This window comes from Takifugu flavidus, chromosome 6, assembly GCF_003711565.1.
Source record: "Takifugu flavidus isolate HTHZ2018 chromosome 6, ASM371156v2, whole genome shotgun sequence".
NCBI classification, from domain to species: domain Eukaryota; kingdom Metazoa; phylum Chordata; class Actinopteri; order Tetraodontiformes; family Tetraodontidae; genus Takifugu; species Takifugu flavidus.
In genome coordinates this window covers 6,531,139-6,553,565 of record NC_079525.1, presented here as the reverse complement: position 1 = coordinate 6,553,565, position 22,427 = coordinate 6,531,139, and the positions used below count along the sequence as shown (strand labels likewise).

Sequence of the window (22,427 nt, the reverse complement as noted above, 5' to 3'; positions counted from 1 at the left end):
TCGCTTTGAGGCGGCCTGCCGTGGCCACGGTCTTTCCTGAGGTTCAGCCTCACCCACTGGACCCTTCAAGTGTGTTGGAATCCGGCTCGAAGGACCAAAATGTTAGGTTGAAACAACCTGAAACACGAGAAAAACAAATGAGGCAAAGACAACAGTTTAGAATTTTACTTGCAAGGAGAACAGAGAGATGTGCTCAGTTACAGATCTCCAACACGTTCTGACGCACACCTCCCGCCATCCTTCTTTTATTGGAATTAGGAGGTTCCTAGTTACAGAAGTCAAATGGGAGGGGGAAAACACAAGATAGCAGGTCTCAAACAGAGCAAGAGACTGTAAATCATAATGGTGAGATTATACGTAGGCCTTCACTGATTTGATTAGCTTAGCTCACAAACAGCACATTCTTCTATATCAGACAGATTAAGAGAACATCTCCTGGGTCATGCCCTGACCCTAACCCAGCTCCTGGGTCATTGTCAGGCCCTGCAGCTCTATCTCCAGTCAATGCCACTTCTCCAACAGCCACCGCATTTCTGTCGCCCTTGGCCAGAGAAGTTCGAGGTGACATACCAAGCATCATGAACATTAAGCATTAGCAAATAATAAGAAACATTAAGTAATGAGAGACAATATAACAAGAATAAGGAATATAACAAGGTGAAAGCAAATAAGAGATAACTTTAATATAATGGATCTAACATGAGTTCATAAGAAGAGCGTCGGTGACATACAGTAGATCATACTTGTATGTTTTTACCTTGTTGCCGTTAAAGGTAGTTTCATATTAATCTTAAAACACATTTTAAGTTGAAAACAGCAATGTTTTCAACAAAACTGGGATTTGCCGTGGTTGGTATCATCCTCAACTCAGGTAGGAATAATTTTTTTGTGCGTTTGTTAAAAAGAATCTATGTTTGATACTTTGTGAGTTGGAGTTTAGTTAACATCAAAAGCATCATAAGCTTGTAAAACCTCCTGTGGTGTTTGATGACAAAACTAACAGTGCATGAAGTTAATGGTGAGCCTCCAGGTTTTCACTTGTGCTTCTCTCTGCTGAAGGGGTTCTGGGGAAAGGCAGCCACACCTGTGCCTTAAAAGGTAGTTCATTGAATCTGTCCTGCTCAGCTGAACATTCTACAATCCCAAAATGGTTCAACCTGGATGGAACCACGTGGACAGAAGTGTTGGTAAATGGAAGTAGACTAAAACACCAGATATCTAAAGATACCCACCCGACTTTATCAGTCACGGGTTTAACAAAGGACGACAAAACCTCTTACTGCTGCAATGAGAAACCAGAAAACTGCCATGAAGACCACATTCAGCTCACTGTTACAGGTAAACTTGATGACTGACTAACTTTAAAGAGAAAGGGACGAGTTTGTGCTAATTGTCTGTATCTTTCTCTTCATCTCAGCCCTGCAGGTGAAGGTGTTTCCCACCACAGACGGACCGACGGTAACACTGATGTGCAGCACCGCCTGTACGCTGACTGACAGACCCGCTGCCTACATCTGGTACAGGAAGTCAGAGCTTCTCTATCATGACTGGTCTCCATGGTACCAGGAGATGGTCACCAGTGACAAAACAGTCAGCTACTCCTGCGCCATCAAAGGCTACGAGGCTCTCAGAGCTCCTGCAGTCACAGTGGGTCAGTTATGTTTCGCTGGCGTTTCAACCACCAAAGTAATCCTGCAGTTTATTTAATCTGAACATAATCCAGCAACCAGTTCTCTCTCCACCCAGAGTTGGTCTCCTCTACCTGCTTTACGGTGTCCTACAATGATGGGAGAATGTGTTTGTACAACCACACTTCAGTGAAAGGACCCTGCTCCATCACGTACCCCACAGGTTCACTTTCTCCATCACTCACAATCAATCCTCTCACAACACTGATCCTTTCATCATTTTACTCTTCATTTGTTTGCGTTTTGTTACTTTTACGTAGTTCCCATTTACAGTACCCTCACTTCCATTATCACAGGTTTTCTTCAGTTTATATGTGATATCTGTATTTTTCTACTTTAAACCATGATTCTATGTTTACCATCTTCTCTCAGAAATATATGTTGAAAAGACTCCAAGGACGGATCATGTCAAACTGAGCTGTAACACCAGCTGTCCTCCCACAACCACTCAATGGTACAAGACAGACGGAAAAATGCATAAAGACCCATTACAACCAATACCCAACACTTCTCAAGACAACTTCCTGTGTGCTGTCAGTGGTGTCAAGGAGCTGCAGTCTGATGAAGTCTGTGAGTATCACCAAACCCGTGGCCTGAACATAGAAACAAGATAAAGTTTTGATGTGGTTTTATCATAAATCCTTACTGTTAAAAAATATGTAAATATGAATTTGAGATGTAACAGTCAGAAAAAAATCATAATTAAAGAATCCACTCAAAAATGTCAAGGTTTAAAGTGAATTTCCTTTGAGTTTCATCAAAACTGACACCGTCTTTGCTTTCATCTGTCAGGTGCTGCTGACAAATCCTGCCTGACTGTGAATTATATAAAAAAGAGAATCTGTGCTTTGGAAGGTTCCTCAGTAAACATCTCAAGTAAATATTCCAGTTCAAAATACACAAAATCCAAGGCTAAACACTGGTCTAGAATAATCTGGAATGGTGAGAAGGAGGAGAGAATGAATGTATTGAAAACTGATCATTTTACATATCATGAGGACCAAGAGAAGCAGATTAACACACTGTCAATTAAATCTGTGAAGCAAAGTGACTCAGCAGAATACAGATTCAGGCACCAAGATGACAACACAAGTCAGAAACCCGGAACTGTTCTGATTGTTACAGGTAAAATATAAAACAAGCTTAAATCGAGAGAGCTTTGTATCTGAGCCACATCAAAATACAAGATTTTCTCATTTTGCCATCCAATAAGTAAATAGTTCGAATCAAAATTGAAGTTAAATAAAAGTTATCTTTTATAGGAAATGTGCTAACTTTCATGCAAATTAGTGCTGAAATTTTAGCATGAATGTGTGGAAAACAGCAGAGGCAAAAAATGTTGATCATTTCTACAGTTTTGTGAATCACTTTACATGATAAAGTGCTTTCCTGTCTGAAACGTATGTGAAAATATCTGTTTTCTGCATTTGAATCAGACATAAAAGTCAAGATCAGTCCATCTACAGAGGTGACAGAAGGTGATGGAGTCAAACTGACCTGCAGCACCAGCTGTCCTCTGACCAACAACAAGAACTACATCTGGTACCTGAATGATCAACTTCTACAGCTGCCAGAGCACCAAAACAAACACCTGGTTCTGGATGCGGTCACAACTCAGCATGCAGGAAACTACTCCTGTGCTGTGAACACTCAGAGAGATGTTAGATCTCCTGAAAAGACACTCAGAGTTCAGAGTTCCTCATTAAAATGGACCCTGGTGGCAGCTGCAGGAGTTGGTGCTGCTCTCCTGGTCTTCACCTCACTTGTCATCTGTTGCATCAGGTGAAGAACAGAACCTGATGTAAACTGAGTTAATCACATAACACACATCAAATGTGACTGGTATCACAAGTGGGGTTTTTTTTAACATTCATTTCAGAGGAAAGGGAAAGTTGAGCCAGAATACTGTCCTCAAGTTGGAGGAGGTAAGTGGCCCGATGCTCCTTAACTATAACCATCTTCCTAAAACAAACATAACACCAACATTCGGTGTCTTGCCTCATTGTCAGGTAAATCACGGTCCTGTGCATGAGGAAATCACAGATCAACCCACGGAGGAGAATGGCATTTACTACAGCAGCATACGTTTCCCCCAGACTGATGTGGATCCTCTTGACAGCATGGTCCAACCTCATCAGCACCAAAAGGAACAGCACAACCCTTATGCTGTTGTCTGTCTGAGGAACCGCTGCACATGAACAAGCATCTTATAGCGTAATTTCTGATTCCTCCAAGTATTTATACCATTAATCATCTTAGTCTTTAGTCTGAGACCATAACGTTGGTGGGACCACGACTGATCATCGTCCCCAGTTTGTGGATTCCTGCTGATTAAGACAGAAATAAAACTGCAACTTATTCACTGATAGAAGATGGGATAAAATTAAGCAGATGTGCTTCATATACACTTACATTAAATTGATCATTTAGTTAGGACCTGAACAGGCTTTATCCTGCATTTTAGACAGTTTTTCACAGTTATATAGATGCAATAATAATAATAATAATACAGTATAGGCTCTGTGAAGTGAACTTACCTGAATGGATCATCACCTGTGATGCTCTGCAGTTTTGACCTGCTGTGTAGTAGCAGCCTACTATTAAACTCTTCAATATTGGAAGGAAGACAAAGAAAATATTAATTGTATTGTGTACATGTAACATGGACGAATTACATTGATCATTTTGTACACCGCCATTTTGTACATCCTACCCTTCGAAAGGTGCACTGATGCAAACACTTTGTTAAAAAGCAGTTTATTCGCAATAATACTCCGTCGCGACATTACCGCACACACGTAAACCTTAGTCATCTGCTGTTATTGACATATTTCTGAAGCGGCAAATTCCTTCAATTGATTTTTAGGGCATGCTAACAAAACAGGAAAATGCCAACCTACACTAGCCACCCTATGTAACCATACATGCCCCAAATTATTTTATTTGTATATGTATATATTTTTTAATCGAACTACAATGCTTGGTATTTGTGTTTAACAAACAATGTGAGAAACAAAACGGCTGTGTCGATGACGAGGCACTTGTTACCAATAGTCTAATGCCATTTCTGTTTTTTTTCTTTTTTGTAACACTGTACATGTGATAGTTGTTATTAAATGTTGAAAACTCTCCTGAAAAGACACTCAGAGTTCAGAGTTCCTCATTAAAATGGACCCTGGCGGCAGCTGCAGGAGTTGGTGTTGCTCTCCTGGTCTTCACCTCACTTGTCATCATCTGGATTATGTGGGTGAAAATGGTCACTGTTAAATCAAGAACTGTTTCATTTGTATTATATTGTATATTAACTCAGGACTTTTTGGTTGAAAATCAGAAAAAGCAAGTTTTCCAATCAACATTCAGGACCTGGGATGTCAGACAACAATGAGATGGTAAATATAATATAGTGTTCGTTAAATATTTCAAGTTATCACTCAAGACCCCTCCCTCACGTGTTTCTAATTGTATAACAAGTGACTTCAGACTGAAAACACTGAATTGCATCTGGATTTGAGAATAAATCTTGGTTGTTTCTCCTCAGCAAAACCCTGAGAGCCACTATGAAAATGTGGCAACAGCAAAAACAGAGCAAGATGATCATCAATACAGCAGACTTCACTTCACCCGACAACACACCCATGATCTCTATGCCGCTCTTTCTCCACTGTCTTCTAACTCTCACCACTGCTGACACTGGAAACAACATTAAAAGACATCTAAATATGCAATAGTTTTGTCTTCATTATAATGGTTGTAGTCCTGTGTTGGGTGTTAACGCAGCTCTTAAAGCTCGTATGTATGTGATGGTTTCAGGTCGGGTCACCACAGCTAAAATGAAATCAGATATTTCTGTCCTTGACCTTCTAGCTCACTGCAGCAAATTTGTAATAAAATGTAAAGGACAAGATCATGGAAAATCTATAAAAATGCATGACACGGATGCTTCACTAGAGGTCCTTTTTAAACCACAAATAATAGCAGGAAGTGGAGATTTGAAAGTACATGCCAAATTTACAAAGTTCTCTTCCTGTTTTAGCAGATGTGTGTTGAGTTCATAAGAAGAGCGTCGGTGACATAGATCATACTTGTATGTTCTTAGTTTGTTGCCGTTAAAGGTAGTTTCATATTAATCTTAAAACACATTTTAAGTTGAAAACAGCAATGGTTGCAACAAAACTTGTATTTGCCATTGTTGGTTTCATCCTCAACTCAGGTAGGAATAATTCTTTTGTGCGTTTGTTAGAGAGAATCTATGTTTGATACTTTGTGAGTTGGAGTTTAGTTAACATCAAAAGCATCAGAAGCTTGTAAAACCTCCTGTGGTGTTTGATGACAAAACTAACAGTGCATGAAGTTAATGGTGAGCCTCCAGGTTTTCACTTGTGCTTCTCTCTGCTGAAGGGGTTCTGGGGAAAGGCATCCGCATCTGTGCCTTAAAAGGTACTTCATTGAATCTGTCCTGCTCAGCTGAGCATTCTACAATCCCAAAATGGTTCAAGCTGGATGGAACCACGTGGACAGAAGTGTTGGTAAATGGAAGTAGACTAAAACACCAGATATCTAAAGATACCCACCCGACTTTATCAGTCACGGGTTTAACAAAGGACGACAAAACCTCTTACTGCTGCAATGAGAAACCAGAAAACTGCCATGAAGACCACATTCAGCTCACTGTTACAGGTAAACTTGATGACTGACTAACTTTAAAGAGATAGGGACGAGTTTGTGCTAATTCTCTGTATCTTTCTCTTCATCTCAGCCCTGCAGGTGAAGGTGTTTCCCACCACAGACGGACAGACGGTAACACTGATGTGCAGCACCGCCTGTACGCTGACTGAAAAACGTGCTGCCTACATCTGGTACAGGAACTCAGAGCTTCTCTATCAAGACAGGTCTCCATGGTACCAGGAGATGGTCACCAGTGACAAAACAGTCAGATACTCCTGCGCCATCAAAGGCTACGAGGCTCTCAGAGCTCCTGCAGTCACAGTGGGTCAGTTATGTTTCGCTGGCGTTTCAACCACCAAAGTAATCCTGCAGTTTATTTAATCTGAACTTAATCCAGCAACCAGTTCTCTCTCCACCCAGAGTGGGTCTCCTCTACCTGCTTTACTGTGTCCTACAATGATGGGAGAATGTGTTTGTACAACCACACTTCAGTGAAAGGACCCTGCTCCATCACGTACCCCACAGGTTCACTTTCTTCATCACTCACAATCAATCCTCTCACAACACTGATCCTTTCATCATTTTACTCTTCATTTGTTTGTGTTTTGTTACTGTTATGTAGTTCCCATTTACAGTACCCTCACTTCCATTATCACAGGTTTTCTTCAGTTTATATGTGATATCTGTATTTTTCTACTTTTAACCATGATTCTATGTTTACCATCTTCTCTCAGAAATATATGTTGAAAAGACTCCAAGGAAGGGTCATGCCAAACTGAGCTGTAACACCAGCTGTCCACCCACAAACACTCAATGGTACAAGAACAGAGAAATGCATCAAGACCCATTACAACTAATACCCAACACTTCTCAAGACACTTTCCTGTGTGCTGTCAGTGGTGTCAAGGAACTGCAGTCTGATGAAGTCTGTGAGTATCACCAAACCCGTGGCCTGAACATAGAAACAAGATTTTGATGTGGGTTTATCATAAATCCTTACTGTTAAAAAATATGTAACTATGAATTTGAGATGCAACAGTCAGAAAAAAATCATAATTAAAGAATCCACTCAAAAATGTCAAGGTTTAAAGTGAATTTCCTTTGAGTTTCATCAAAACTGACACTGTCTTTGCTTTCATCTGTCAGGTGCTGCTGACAAATCCTGCCTGACTGTGAATTATATAAAAAAGAGAATCTGCGCTTTGGAAGGTTCCTCAGTAAACATCTCAAGTAAATATTCCAGTTCAAACTACACAAAATCCAAGGCTAAACACTGGTCTAGAATAATCTGGAATGGTGAGAAGGAGGAGAGAAGGAATGTATTGAAAACTGATCATTTTACATATCATGAGGACCAAGAGAAGCAGATTAACACACTGTCAATTAAATCTGTGAAGCAAAATGACTCAGCAGAATACAGATTCAGGCACCAAGATGACAACACAAGTCAGAAACCCGGAACTGTTCTGATTGTTACAGGTAAATCTGGATCATAAAATATAAAACAAGCTTAAATCGAGAGAGCTTTGTATCTGAGCCACATCAAAATACAAGATTTTCTCATTTTGCCTTCCTGTAAATAGTTCGAATCAAAATTGAAGTTAAATAAAAGTTATCTTTCATAGGAAATGTGCTAACTTTCATGTAAATTAGTGCTGAAATTTTAGCATGAATGTGTGGAAAACAGCAGAGGCAAAAATTGTTGATCATTTCTACAGTTTTGTGAATCACTTTACATGATAAAGTGCTTTCCTGTCTGAAACATGTGTGAAAATATCTGTTTTCTGCATTTGAATCAGACATAAAAGTCAAGATCAGTCCATCTACAGAGGTGACAGAAGGTGATCGAGTCAAACTGACCTGCAGCACCAGCTGTCCTCTGACCAACAACAAGAACTACATCTGGTACCTGAATGATCAACTTCTACAGCTGCCAGAGCACCAAAACAAACACCTGGTTCTGGATGTAGTCACAACTCAGCATGCAGGAAACTACTCCTGTGCTGTGAACACTCAGAGAGATGTTAGATCTCCTGAAAAGACACTCAGAGTTCAGAGTTCCTCATTAAAATGGACCCTGGCGGCAGCTGCAGGAGTTGGTGCTGCTCTCCTGGTCTTCACCTCACTTGTCATCTGTTGCATCAGGTGAAGAACAGAACCTGATGTAAACTGAGTTAATCACATAACACACATCAAATGTGACTGGTATCACACGTGGTTTTTTTTAACATTCATTTCAGAGGAAAGGGAAAGTTGAGCCAGAATACTGTCCTCAAGTTGGAGGAGGTAAGTGGCCCGATGCTCCTTAACTATAACCATCTTCCTAAAACAAACATAACACCAACATTCGGTGTCTTGCCTCATTGTCAGGTAAATCACGGTCCTGTGCATGAGGAAATCACAGATCAACCCACGGAGGAGAATGGCATTTACTACAGCAGCATACGTTTCCCCCAGACTGATGTGGATCCTCTTGACAGCATGGTCCAACCTCATCAGCACCAAGAGGAACAGCACAACCCTTATGCTGTTGTCTGTCTGAGGAACCGCTGCACATGAACAAGCATCTTATAGCGTAATTTCTGATTCCTCCAAGTATTTATACAATTAATCATCTTAGTCTTTAGTCTGAGACCATAACGTTGGTGGGACCACGACTGATCATCGTCCCCAGTTTGTGGATTCCTGCTGATTAAGACAGAACTAAAACTGCAACTTTTTCACTGATAGAAGATGGGATAAAATTAAGCAGATGTGCTTCATATACACTTACATTAAAATAATAATTTAGCAGCCACAGTTGTAAGGACCTGAACAGGCTTTATCCTGCATTTTAGACAGTTTTTCAAAGTTATATAGATGCAATAATAATAATAACAATAACAAATAATCATAATAACAACAACAACAACAATAATAATAATAATACCGTATAGGCTCTGTGAAGTGAACTTATCTGAATGGATCATCACCTGTGATGCTCTGCAGTTTTGACCTGCTGTGTAGTAGCAGCCTACTATTAAACTCTTCAATATGTGAAGGAACACAAAGAAAATATTAATTGTATTGTGTACATGTAGCATGGACGAATTACATTGATCATTTTGTACACCGCCATTTTGTAAATCCTACCCTTCGAAAGGTGCACTGACGCAAACACTTAAAAAGCAGATTATTCGCAATAATACTCCGTCGCGACATTACCGCACACACGTAAACCTTAGTCATCTGCTGTTATTGACATATTTCTGAAGCTGCAAATTCCTTCAATTGATTAGGGCATGCTAACAAAACAGGAAAATGACAACCTACACTAGCCACCTTATAACCATACATGCCCCAAATTATTTTATTTGTATATGTATATATTTTTTTAATCGAACTACAATGCTTGGTGTTTGTGTTTAATAAACAATGTGAGAAACGAAACGGCTGTGTCGATGACGAGGCACTTGTTACCAATAGGCTAATGCCATTTCCGTTTTTTTTCTTTTTTGTAACACTGTACATGTGATAGTTATTAAATGTTGAAAACTCTCCTGAAAAGACACTCAGAGTTCAGAGTTCCTCATTAAAATGGACCCTGACAGCAGCTGCAGGAGTTGGTGTTGCTCTCCTGGTCTTCACCTCACTTGTCATCATCTGGATTATGTGGGTGAAAATGGTCACTGTTAAATCAAGAACTGTTTCATTTGTATTATATTGTATATTAACTCAGGACTTTTTGGTTGAAAATCAGAAAAAGCAAGTTTTCCAATCAACATTCAGGACCTGGGATGTCAGACAACATTGAGATGGTAAATATAATATACCGGTAGTGTTCGATAAATATTTCAAGTTATCACTGAAGACCCCTCCCTCACATGTTTCTAATTGTACAACAAGTGACTTCAGACTGAAAACACTGAATTGCATCTGGATTTGAGAATAAATCTTGGTTGTTTCTCCTCAGCAAAACCCTGAGAGCCACTATGAAAACGTGGCAACAGCAGAAACAGAGCAAGATGATCATCAATACAGCAGACTTCACTTCACCCGACAACACACCGATGATCTCTATGCCGCTCTTTCTCCACTGTCTTCTAACTCTCACCACTGCTGACACTGGAAACAACATTAAAAGACATCTAAATATGCAATAGTTTTGTCTTCATTATAATGGTTGTAGTCCTGTGTTGGGTGTTAACGCAGCTCTTAAAGCTCGTATGTATGTGATGGTTTCAGGTCGATTCACCACAGCTAAAATGAAATCAGATATTTCTGTCCTTGACCTTCTAGCTCACTGCAGCAACTTTGTAATAAAATGTAAAGGACAAGATCATGGAAAATCTATAAAAATGCATGACACTGATGTTTCACTAGAGGTCCTTTTAAAACCACAAATAATAGCAGGAAGTGGAGATTTGAAAGTACATGCCAAATTTACAAAGTTCTCTTCCTGTTTTAACAGATGTGTGTTGAGTTCATAAGAAGAGCGTCGGTGACATAGATCATACTTGTATGTTCTTACTTTGTTGCCATTAAAGGTAGTTTCATATTAATCTTAAAACACATTTTAAGTTGAAAACAGCAATGTTTGCAACAAAACTTGTATTTGCCATTGTTGGTTTAATCCTCAACTCAGTGGGAATAATTCTTTTGTGCGTTTGTTAGAGAGAATCTATGTTTGATACTTTGTGAGTTGGAGTTTAGTTAACATCAAAAGCATCAGAAGCTTGTAAAACCTCCTGTGGTGTTTGATTACAAAACTAACAGTGCATGAAGTTAATGGTGAGCCTCCAGGTTTTCACTTGTGCTTCTCTCTGCTGAAGGGGTTCTGGGGAAAGGCAGCAGCATCTGTGCCTTAAAAGGTACTTCATTGAATCTGTCCTGCTCAGCTGAACATTCTACAATCCCAAAATGGTTCAAGCTGGATGGAACCAAGTGGACAGAAGTGTTGGTAAATGGAAATAGCCTAAAACACCAGATATCTAAAGATACCCACCCGACTTTATCAGTCACGGGTTTAACAAAGGACGACAAAACATCTTACTGCTGCAATGAGAAACCAGAAAACTGCCATGAAGACCCCATTCATCTCACTGTTACAGGTAAACTTGATGACTGACTAACTTTAAAGAGAAAGGGACGAGTTTGTGCTAATTCTCTGTATCTTTCTCTTCATCTCAGACCTGCAGGTGAAGGTGTTTCCCACCACAGACGGACAGACGGTAACACTGATGTGCAGCACCACCTGTACTCTGACTGAAAAACCAAACTTTAATAAAGGGTAACTGTAAACATGTACATTAGAAATATACTATATGAAATAGGTGCTGATGTTTCCCATTTTACTAAGACTTAGTAAAATCTGTCCTACCAGGCTGAAAATGCATTCAGTGGGATAGAAAACCCTTCAGGATCGTGGCCCTTGAGGACTGAGTTTGACACATGTGCGACTAGTGTATAAGACAGAGTAGGCTTTTTTCACTTGAGAAACATTGCAAAGATTTGGAAAATATTGATGCAGCATGAAGCATCCAGCATGAAGCATTTGTTACTTCCAGGCTAGACTATTGTAGCTCAATATTATCAGGATGTGCAAATAGTGCTGAGAAGTCTCAAGCTCATGCAAACTGCTGCAGCTACAGTTCTGACCCGACTAACAGAAGAGATCACATGACTCCTGAGCTGGCTTCTATTCATTGGCTGCCCATTAACCAGCTCCCTGTCCAGGTACAGGAGGCTGACTCCCTCTACTTTTAAGATGAGGCCTAAAACCTTACTCTTTGAGAAAGCATATGGTACAGTAATTCCGTTGTTACAGTTATAATTATAGTCAGACTAATTACCATACGCAGGAAATGTATTATTTGGATACATTCTTTTATTTATGCTGCTATGTGCCGATGCTGCTGGGGTACAGAAACATGATCGCCTGATGGGTTTCTGTCACGCACGCTGGTTCATGGCTGCCTCTCCTCTCCTCTCCCATTTGAGTCTGGACCTGATCAAAATTTCTTCCCTTGAAAGGGGAGTTTCTCCGTGCCACTATTGCCTGTTGAGGGTCAGGCCCTGTTTTCTGCAAAAAAAACCCTAGAGAGAATTTAGATTGTAACAGACATAAAAGTAAAGATGAAATGAACTGAACTGCCTTACAGTATGCTGATGTGGTATTCTGTACAGGGAAGTTGAAAGAAAAATGTTTTGGGAAACATAAATAAATTCTCTAATTTAAAAAATATAATTTCAAAACCCAACCATGACAGCATTGTGCCATTTTAGTCTCTTCCTCTTTATTGCGGGTTTGTCTATAAAAAGTGCTCCTGACACTAACCTCTCATTCTTGTCTTATTATCTTGTCTTATTTCATCTATAAATCTTAACCCTTTAATGCACAACATGGGTCTAAAGTGACCCGACTGAGTTTTTATTTGCTTTATCTTTGCAATTAATTAATTTTATTACTCAGCATTCCAGGTATTCCTCAATTAACTTGTTTTTGATCATAATTCATCCTTCTTGTATAATTTTATTTTTTACATTTTGAATAAAAACACTTTTTACATCACTACCCCTCTAATGCACAACATGGGTCTAAAATGACCCGTAACCATTTCCCATGTTATTTCATGTGTTTCTATGCTGAATGTTTATAATCAATGTATTTACTCATTTATTAATCAAACTATTCATTAACTTTTAATTGTTTTATGTAGCACAAATCCTCATATTAAGTGTTCTGTTCTTCCTTTATGAATAAGCATAGCTTTTGTCAGTCTTCATGAAGTTTTCCCACGTCCACATGGGTCAGACCCACATTTTTTAACATACAGTATTTACAGTATTTACCACTGTGGAGAAGATTGTATTTGAAGACCTGAAACATGTACGTCTTATTTTACAATAATTATCATATTACCTAATAAGAAATTTGATGTGATAACTCTGCATAATTATTGATTATGTAATTAATTTGAATTTGAAGAATAAGTAGCTCCATTTCTTGTCAGAAAGGGAAAAATTTTCAATCGGCTACCGTAGCTAGCTAGCTGTTGACATTTGATGACTTGTGAAACATACGTATATGATAATTGATAAGGGTTACCTTGAAAATTAGTCATACAGTCTATTAATTAGTCATAAGTATATTAGACTACTTATTTCAGAAAGAAAAATAACTAGCCTATTGGTTAGCTAGTTAGACTTGTCAAAGTAACTGCTGCTAGCTAGCTAGACTTGTGAAATATAAATAAGTAAATATAAAATAAATAATAAATATTATAATAGAAATAAGTAAATATAACTGATAAGGTTTAAGTTACCTTGAGAAAAAGTACATTACTTGGACACCAAAATAAAGCTAAACTAGTGACAGTTGACAGATCCTGTAACTAGAAATGCCTCAAGATCATAATAAACCCTAGCTGCCCCACTATCAAGCTTGTCTCTGTATACTGATGATGATATTTTGTGCATTTGCTTTTCTATATTCAGATCATGGCTGTTCAGAGATTCACAGCTGAAATGCTTGTGGAGATGCTGCAGAAGGGACTGGAAGGTGAGGATGGAATTGGTCCTGATTCTGAGTCTGAAATTTCAGATGAAGATAATGACCCAGCCTATGTGTCTCAGGGTCAAGCTGGAGTTATGGGTGTGTCTCTCCTGAATGAAGAAGACTCTTCTGATGACCAAGAGGGCTCATCTGATGAGTCTCCTGAAGAGGAAATTCAGACCCAGTCAGATAGATTTAGTAAAAACGGGTCTTACTGGAATGAGAATCCCCCCACTCATGGCAGAACAAAAAGCCATAACATTCTGAGGAGCTGCCCAGGACCTACACCTGGATCAGTAGCAGTTTCACCTAAGGATGCCCCGGATAAATTCATCAGCCACAACATCATCGAGGAGGTTCTGAAATGCACCAATTTAGAGGGACGCAGAGCAGCCGCAGTAAAAGGGAAAGACTGGAAAAGTATCGACAAGGAAGAATTCCTGGCCTTTATCGATTTGACCCTACTTGCAGGGGGGGACAAGAGCTGGGATGTTGCCTTGCGGGAGCTGTTTCTCGACCCCCTGCAAAATCCAATTTACAAGGCCACCATGGGTGTCGGGAGATATGAAAATATCCGTCGCTTCCTACGGTTTGACGACAGGAGGACCAGGGCTTTGCGACTGGAAACAGACCACATGGCGGCATTCAGATACGTGTGGGAGTGCTTTCTGGACAACTGCAGAAGACGGTTCATCCCCAGTGACTGTGTCACCATTGACGAGCAGCTGGTGCCGTTCCGGGGCAGGTGCCGGTTTTTTTACAATATATGCCCAGCAAGCCGGCGAAATATGGCCTAAAAATATTCTGGATGTGCGATGCAAGGGTGCCTTACACAATAGACGGAACTGTCTACACAGGGAGGCAGCCAGGAGAGGAGATTAAGAAGAAGCTTGGGGAGACTGTTGTCCAACAATTGTGCAGTGGGATCAGAGGGACAGGTGAATGCATATTATCAGTTCTATCCATGTTTACAGTCTTTCATACTGTGTAATTTTATTTAAATGGTTTCTTTGTAAGCAAAATAGAATAGAATAAATAAGAATGAAAGAAAGAATAAATGTGAGATCAGTGAATTTAATTTTTAATTCTATGTTGTATACTGATAAAGTGCAATCTTTTTTTTCCTCCCATAGGCCGCAACATCACGATGGACAACTTTTTCACCAGTGTCCCTCTGGCTGAGAAGCTCCTTGAGAAGGACCTAACAATTGTAGGCACTCTCCGACAGAACAAGGCTGATATCCCACCTGTGATGAAGCCATCCAAACTGCGTGAGATCTACAGCTCAGAGTTTGGATTCAGAGGCAACATGACCATGGTGAGCTACGTCCCAAAAAAAGGAAAGTCTGTTGTCCCTTGAGTACAATGCACGACGACAAAGCAGTGGATGAGAGCAACCACAAGAAGAAGCCCGATGTGATCCTGTTCTACAACCAAACCAAAGGAGGTGTAGACATAATGGATCAAATGGTTAGCGCATACACATGTAAGCGGAGAACAAGGAGGTGGCCAATGGTCCTCTGGTCTAACATGCTGGATGTTGCGACCCTTAATGCATTAGCAAGCTTCACATCACAACACCCGGGGTACATGAGTGGCATAAGCAACGCACGCCGCCTGTTCATCAAAGAGCTGGGCCAGGAGTTAGTCACGCCACACATGAAGAGGCGCATGGAGAGCACACCCATACTCCAAAAGCCCATTGTAGAGGCTATGGGAAGATGCGGCATCATAAAACAAAACCCAGGCACCACACAGCCACAGGAGGACATCAGGCAAGGGAAGAGGAAGAGATGTGCAATCTGCACAACTTCCAAGGACAGAAAGGCCAGCAGCTGGTTTTCCCAGTGCACCAGGCCTGTGTGCAAGGAGCACAGACATGTTGTGCTCTTTGGGAGGAATGTATGAATTGAATTTATCTACTGTGATCAGATGTGTTAAATTAGTTTAAATTAAATCAAATGTTAGTTTAAATGTAATCAAATGTTAGTTTAAATGTAATCAAATGGGATTACATTGTTAGATTATCAGTTCAATTTTATCTACTGCACTGTGATCGGTTCTTATATTTTATTTGGTTACAAATAAAATGTTCATAAAATGTATAAATGTTAATAAAAATTGTTAATAAATAAAAATGTTAATAATAAAAATGTTAATAAAATGTTAAAATGGTTAAAATATCAATATCTGTTCAACTCTTATCAGAGGTATGTGTCTACAGAATGTTCATGTTTGTGTGACAAATAAACATATTTCAAAGATAAAATTCATGATTATTTGGCCTAAAGCATTGCTAAAGTGATTATTTGAAGCATTACAGTGTAGTAATCCAAAATCTATTTTATTCCTAAAATAATAAACAGAAAATGGAAGCATTGACCTTGTACTAATCAAAAACAAGATATTGAATTTATAATTGGGACATTTAATAATAAAATGAATTGATTTTTAAAAAATACAGCAAAGAAACACTCACCCAGCCTGAAAACACATAGAAAATGAATGCGGGTCATTTTTGACCCATGCTGTGCATTAAAGGGTTAAAGCACATTCTAAGGAAGTGGAGATAAGAAGGTACATGTTGAATTTACAAAGTTCTCTTCCTGTTTTAACAGATGTTGAGTTCATAAGTAGAGCGTCGGTGACAGAGATCATACTTGTATGTTCTTAGTTTGTTGCCATTACGGGCAGTTTTATATTAATCTTAAAACACATTTTAAGTTGAAAACAGCAATGTTTGCAACAAAACTGGGATTTGCCATTGTTGGTATCATCCTCAACTCAGGTAGGAATAATTTTTTTGTGCGTTTGTTAAAAAGAATCTATGTTTGATACTTTGTGAGTTGGAGTTTAGTTAACATCAAAAGCATCATAAGCTTGTAAAACCTCCTGTGGTGTTTGATGACAAAACTAACAGCGCATGAAGTTAATGGTGAGCCTCCAGGTTTTCACTTGTGCTTCTCTCTGCTGAAGGGGTTCTGGGGAAAGGCAGCCGCATCTGTGCCTTAAAAGGTACTCCATTGAATCTGTCCTGCTCAGCTGAACATTCTACAATCCCAAAATGGTTCAAGCTGGATGGAACCACGTGGACAGAAGTGTTGGTAAATGGAAGTAGATTAAAACACCAGATATCTAAAGATACCCACCCGACTTTATCAGTCACGGGTTTAAAAAAGGACGACAAAACCTCTTACTGCTGCAATGAGAAACCAGAAAATTGCCATGAAGACCCCATTCAGCTCACTGTTACAGGTAAACTTGATGACTGACTAACTTTAAAGAGAAAGGGACGAGTTTGTGCTAATTCTCTGTATCTTTCTCTTCATCTCAGCCCTGCAGGTGAAGGTGTTTCCCACCACAGACGGACAGACGGTAACACTGATGTGCAGCACCACCTGTACGCTGACTGACAGACCTGCTGCCTACATCTGGTACAGGAACTCAGAGCTTCTCTATCAAGACTGGTCTCCATGGTACCAGGAGATGGTCACCAGTGAGAAAACAGTCAGATACTCCTGCGCCATCAAAGGCTACGAGGCTCTCAGAGCTCCTGCAGTCACAGTGGGTCAGTTATGTTTCGCTGGCATTTCTACCACCAAAGTAATCCTGCAGTTTATTTAATCTTAATTTAATCCAGCAACCAGTTCTCTCTCCACCCAGAGTGGGTCTCATCTACCTGCTTTACTGTGTCCTACAATGATGGGAGAATGTGTTTCCACAACCACACTTCAGTGAAAGGACCCTGCTCCATCACGTACCCCACAGGTTCACTTTCTCCATCACTCACAATGAATCCTCTCACAACACTGATCCTTTCATCATTTTACCCTTCATTTGTTTGTGTTTTGTTACTGTTACGTAGTTCCCATTTACAGTACCCTCACTTCCATTATCACAGGTTTTCTTCAGTTTATATGTGTTATCTGTATTTTTCTACTTTTAACCATGATTCTATGTTTACCATCTTCTCTCAGAAATATATGTTGAAAAGACTCCAAGGAAGGATCATGTCAAACTGAGCTGTAAAACCAGCTGGCCACACACAAACACTCAATGGTACAAGAACGGAAAAATGCTTAAAGACCCATTACAACTAATACCCAACACTTCTCAAGACAACTTCCTGTGTGCTGTCAGTGGTGTCAAGGAGCTGCAGTCTGAGGAAGTCTGTGAGTATCACCAAACCTGTGGCCTGAACATAGAAACAAGATAAAGTTTTGATGTGGTTTTATCATAAATCCTTACTGTTAAAAATATGTAAATATGAATTTGAGATGCAACAGTCAGAAAAAAATCATAATTAAAGAATCCACTCAAAAATGTCAAGGTTTAAAGTGAATTTCCTTTGAGTTTAATCAAAACTGACATCGTCTTTGCTTTCATCTGTCAGGTGCTGCTGACAAATCCTGCCTGACTGTGAATTATATAAAAAAGAGAATCTGTGCTTTGGAAGGTTCCTCAGTAAACATCTCAAGTAAATATTCCAGTTCAAAATACACAAAATCCAAGGCTAAACACTGGTCTAGAATAATCTGGAATGGTGAGAAGGAGGAGAGAATGAATGTATTGAAAACTGATCATTTTACATATCATGAGGACCAAGAGAAGCAGATTAACACACTGTCAATTAAATCTGTGAAGCAAAGTGACTCAGCAGAATACAGATTCAGGCACCAAGATGACAACACAAGTCAGAAACCCGGAACTGTTCTGATTGTTACAGGTAAATCTGGATCATAAAATATAAAACAAGCTTAAATCGAGAGAGCTTTGTATCTGAGCCACATCAAAATACAAGATTTTCTCATTTTGCCTTCCTGTAAATGGTTCGAATCAAAAGTGAAGTTAAATAAAAGTTATCTTTCATAGGAAATGTGCTAACTTTCATGTAAATTAGTGCTGATATTTTAGCATGAATGTGTGGAAAACAGCAGAGGCAAAAATTGTTGATCATTTCTACAGTTTTGTGAATCACTTTACATGATAAAGTGCTTTCCTGTCTGAAACGTATGTGAAAATATCTGTTTTCTGCATTTGAATCAGACATAAAAGTCAAGATCAGTCCATCTACAGAGGTGACAGAAGGTGATCGAGTCAAACTGACCTGCAGCACCAGCTGTCCTCTGACCAACAACAAGAACTACATCTGGTACCTGAATGATCAACTTCTACAGCTGCCAGAGCACCAACACAAACACCTGGTTCTGGATGCGGTCACAACTCAGCATGCAGGAAACTACTCCTGTGCTGTGAACACTCAGAGAGATGTTAGATCTCCTGAAAAGACACTCAGAGTTCAGAGTTCCTCATTAAAATGGACCCTGGCGGCAGCTGCAGGAGTTGGTGCTGCTCTCCTGGTCTTCACCTCACTTGTCATCTGTTGCATCAGGTGAAGAACAGAACCTGATGTAAACTGAGTTAATCACATAACACACATCAAATGTGACTGGTATCACAAGTGTTTTGTTTTTTTAACATTCATTTCAGAGGAAAGGGAAAGTTGAGCCAGAATACTGTCCTCAAGTTGGAGGAGGTAAGTGGCCCGATGCTCCTTAACTATAACCATCTTCCGAAAACAAACATAACACCAACATTCGGTGTCTTGCCTCATTGTCAGGTAAATCACGGTCCTGTGCATGAGGAAATCACAGATCAACCCACGGAGGAGAATGGCATTTACTACAGCAGCATACGTTTCCCCCAGACTGATGTGGATCCTCTTGACAGCATGGTCCAACCTCATCAGCACCAAGAGGAACAGCACAACCCTTATGCTGTTGTCTGTCTGAGGAACCGCTGCACATGAACAAGCATCTTATAGCGTAATTTCTGATTCCTCCAAGTATTTATACAATTAATCATCTTAGTCTTTAGTCTGAGACCATAACGTTGGTGGGACCACGACTGATCATCGTCCCCAGTTTGTGGATTCCTGCTGATTATGACAGAAATAAAACTGCAACTTATTCACTGATAGAAGATGGGATAAAATTAAGCAGATGTGCTTCATATACACTTACATTAAATTGATCATTTAGTAAGGACCTGAACAGGCTTTATCCTGCATTTTAGACAGTTTTTCACAGTTATATAGATGCAATAATAATAATAATAATAATAATAATAATAATAATAATAATAATAATAATAATAATAATACAGTATAGGCTCTGTGAAGTGAACTTACCTGAATGGATCATCACCTGTGATGCTCTGCAGTTTTGAGCTGCTGTGTAGTAGCAGCCTACTATTAAACTCTTCAATATGTGAAGGAACACAAAGAAAATATTAATTGTATTGTGTACATGTAGCATGGACGAATTACGTTGATCATTTTGTACACCGCCATTTTGTACATCCTACCCTTCGAAAGGTGCACTGATGCAAACACTTTGTTAAAAAGCAGTTTATTCGCAATAATACTCCGTCGCGACATTACCGCACACACGTAAACCTTAGTCATGTGCTGTTATTGACATATTTCTGAAGTGGCAAATTCCTTCAATTGATTTTTAGGGCATGCTAACAAAACAGGAAAATGCCAACCTACACTAGCCACCCTATGTAACCATACATGCCCCAAATTATTTTATTTGTATATGTATATATTTTTTAATCGAACTACAATGCTTGGTATTTGTGTTTAACAAACAATGTGAGAAACAAAACGGCTGTGTCCATGACGAGGCACTTGTTACCAATAGGCTAATGCCATTTCTGTTTTTTTTCTTTTTTGTAACACTGTACATGTGATAGTTGTTATTAAATGTTGAAAACTCTCCTGAAAAGACACTCAGAGTTCAGAGTTCCTCATTAAAATGGACCCTGACAGCAGCTGCAGGAGTTGGTGTTGCTCTCCTGGTCTTCACCTCACTTGTCATCATCTGGATTATGTGGGTGAAAATGGTCACTGTTAAATCAAGAACTGTTTCATTTGTATTATATTGTATATTAACTCAGCACTTTTTGGTTGAAAATCAAAAAAAGCAAGTTTTCCAATCAACATTCAGGACCTGGGATGTCAGACAACACTGAGATGGTAAATATGTTAAATATTTCAAGTTATCACTGAAGACCCCTCCCTCACATGTTTCTAATTGTATAACAACTGACTTCAGACTGAAAACACTGAATTGCATCTGGATTAGAGGCTAAATCTTGGTGGTTTCTCCTCAGCAAAACCCCGAGAACCAGTATGAAAACGTGGCAACAGCAAAAACAGAGCACGATGATCATCAATACAGCAGACTTCACTTCACCCGACAACACACCGATGATCTCTATGCCGCTCTTTCTCCACTGTCTTCTAACTCTCACCACTGCTGACACTGGAAACAACATTAAAAGACATCAAAATATGCAATAGTTTTGTCTTCATTATAATGGTTGTAGTCCTGTGTTGGGTGTTAACGCAGCTCTTAAAGCTCGTATGTATGTGATGGTTTCAGGCCGGGTCACCACAGCTAAAATGAAATCAGATATTTCTGTCCTTGACCTTCTGGCTCACTGCAGCAACTTTGTAATAAAATGTAAAGGACAAGATCATGGAAAATCTATAAAAATGCATGACACAGATGTTTCACTAGAGGTCCTTTTAAAACCACAAATAATAGCAGGAAGTGGAGGTTTGAAGGTACGTGCCGACTTTACAAAGTTCTCTTCCTGTTTTAACAGATGTGTGTTGAGTTCATAAGAAGAGCGTCGGTAACATACAGTAGATCATACTTGTATGTTTTTACTTTGTTGCCGTTAAAGGTAGTTTCATATTAATCTTAAAAACATTTTAAGTTGAAAACAGCAATTTTTCAACAAAACTGGGATTTGCTGTTGTTGGTTTCATCCTCAAGTCAGGTAGGAATAATTTTTTTGTGCGTTTGTTAAAATAATCTATGTTTGATACTTTGTGAGTTGGAGTTTAGTTAACATCAAAAGCATCATAAGCTTGTAAAACCTCCTGTGGTATTTGATGACAAAACTAACAGTAAATTAAGTTAATGGTGAGCCTCCAGGTTTTTACTTGTGCTTCTCTCTGCTGAAGGGGTTCTGGGGAAAGGCATCCGTAAATGTGCCTTAAAAGGTACTTCATTGAATCTTTCTTGCTCAGCTGAACATTCTACAATCCCAAAATAGTTCAAGCTGAATGGAACCAAGTGGACAGAAGTGTTGGTAAATGGAAATAGTCTAAAACACCAGATATCTAAAGATACCCACCCGACTTTATCATTCATGGATTTAACAAAGGATGACAAAACCTATTACCGGTACTGCTGCAATGAGAAACCAGAAAACTGCCATGAAGACCACATTAAGCGCTGGCGTTTCAACCACCAAAGTAATCCTGCAGTTTATTTAATCTGAATGTAATCCAGCAACCAGTTCTCTCTCCACCCAGAGTGGGTCTCATCTACCTGCTTTACGGTGTCCTACAATGATGGGAGAATGTGTTTGTACAACCACACTTCAGTGAAAGGACCCTGCTTCATCACGTACCCCATGTAGGAATATTGGTAGGAACCAATAAGTGGAACTAATGTGCC

General features: G+C 39.4%; 2 protein-coding genes across 4 annotated transcripts; both read left to right on the top strand.

Annotated features, from left to right (window-relative positions):
* The first annotated feature begins 668 nt into the window (after positions 1-668).
* On the top strand, positions 669-20,682 carry LOC130526889 (uncharacterized). Of its 3 annotated transcripts, none has more exons than XM_057034889.1 (9): positions 3,128-3,613; positions 3,698-5,898; positions 6,087-6,365; positions 6,445-6,678; positions 6,774-6,878; positions 7,088-8,498; positions 8,594-8,639; positions 8,724-9,203; positions 19,977-20,682. In XM_057034889.1, exons 2-6 carry the CDS (start codon positions 5,847-5,849, stop codon positions 7,327-7,329), a joined length of 912 nt encoding a protein of 303 aa, XP_056890869.1. In that variant the 5' UTR covers positions 3,128-3,613; positions 3,698-5,846; the 3' UTR covers positions 7,330-8,498; positions 8,594-8,639; positions 8,724-9,203; positions 19,977-20,682. The 3 variants fall into 3 exon arrangements, with proteins under 3 accessions (XP_056890871.1, XP_056890869.1, XP_056890870.1); XM_057034890.1 differs by having other exon boundaries at positions 3,128-5,898; positions 7,088-7,832; positions 8,153-8,498; XM_057034891.1 differs by lacking the exons at positions 3,128-3,613; positions 3,698-5,898 and adding an exon at positions 669-871.
* Positions 11,516-15,215, top strand: LOC130526891 (uncharacterized). The gene is made up of 2 exons (XM_057034895.1): positions 11,516-14,825; positions 15,021-15,215. Exon 1 carries the CDS (start codon positions 13,833-13,835, stop codon positions 14,682-14,684), a length of 852 nt encoding a protein of 283 aa, XP_056890875.1. The 5' UTR covers positions 11,516-13,832; the 3' UTR covers positions 14,685-14,825; positions 15,021-15,215.
* Positions 20,683-22,427: the final 1,745 nt, after the last annotated feature.

What these genes read in the sequence shown, in the direction of transcription:
- LOC130526889 (XM_057034891.1), top strand. Translation starts at nt 820, where the DNA reads ATGTTTTCAACAAAACTGGGATTTGCCGTGGTTGGTATCATCCTCAAC. An exon ending in CATTCAGCTCACTGTTACAG is followed by an intron (nt 6,366 to 6,444) that starts GTAAACTTGATG and finishes TCTTCATCTCAG; the next exon opens with CCCTGCAGGTGAAGGTGTTT. An exon ending in CTCCATCACGTACCCCACAG is followed by an intron (nt 6,879 to 7,087) that starts GTTCACTTTCTT and finishes ATCTTCTCTCAG; the next exon opens with AAATATATGTTGAAAAGACT.
- LOC130526891 (XM_057034895.1), top strand. Translation starts at nt 13,833, where the DNA reads ATGGCTGTTCAGAGATTCACAGCTGAAATGCTTGTGGAGATGCTGCAG.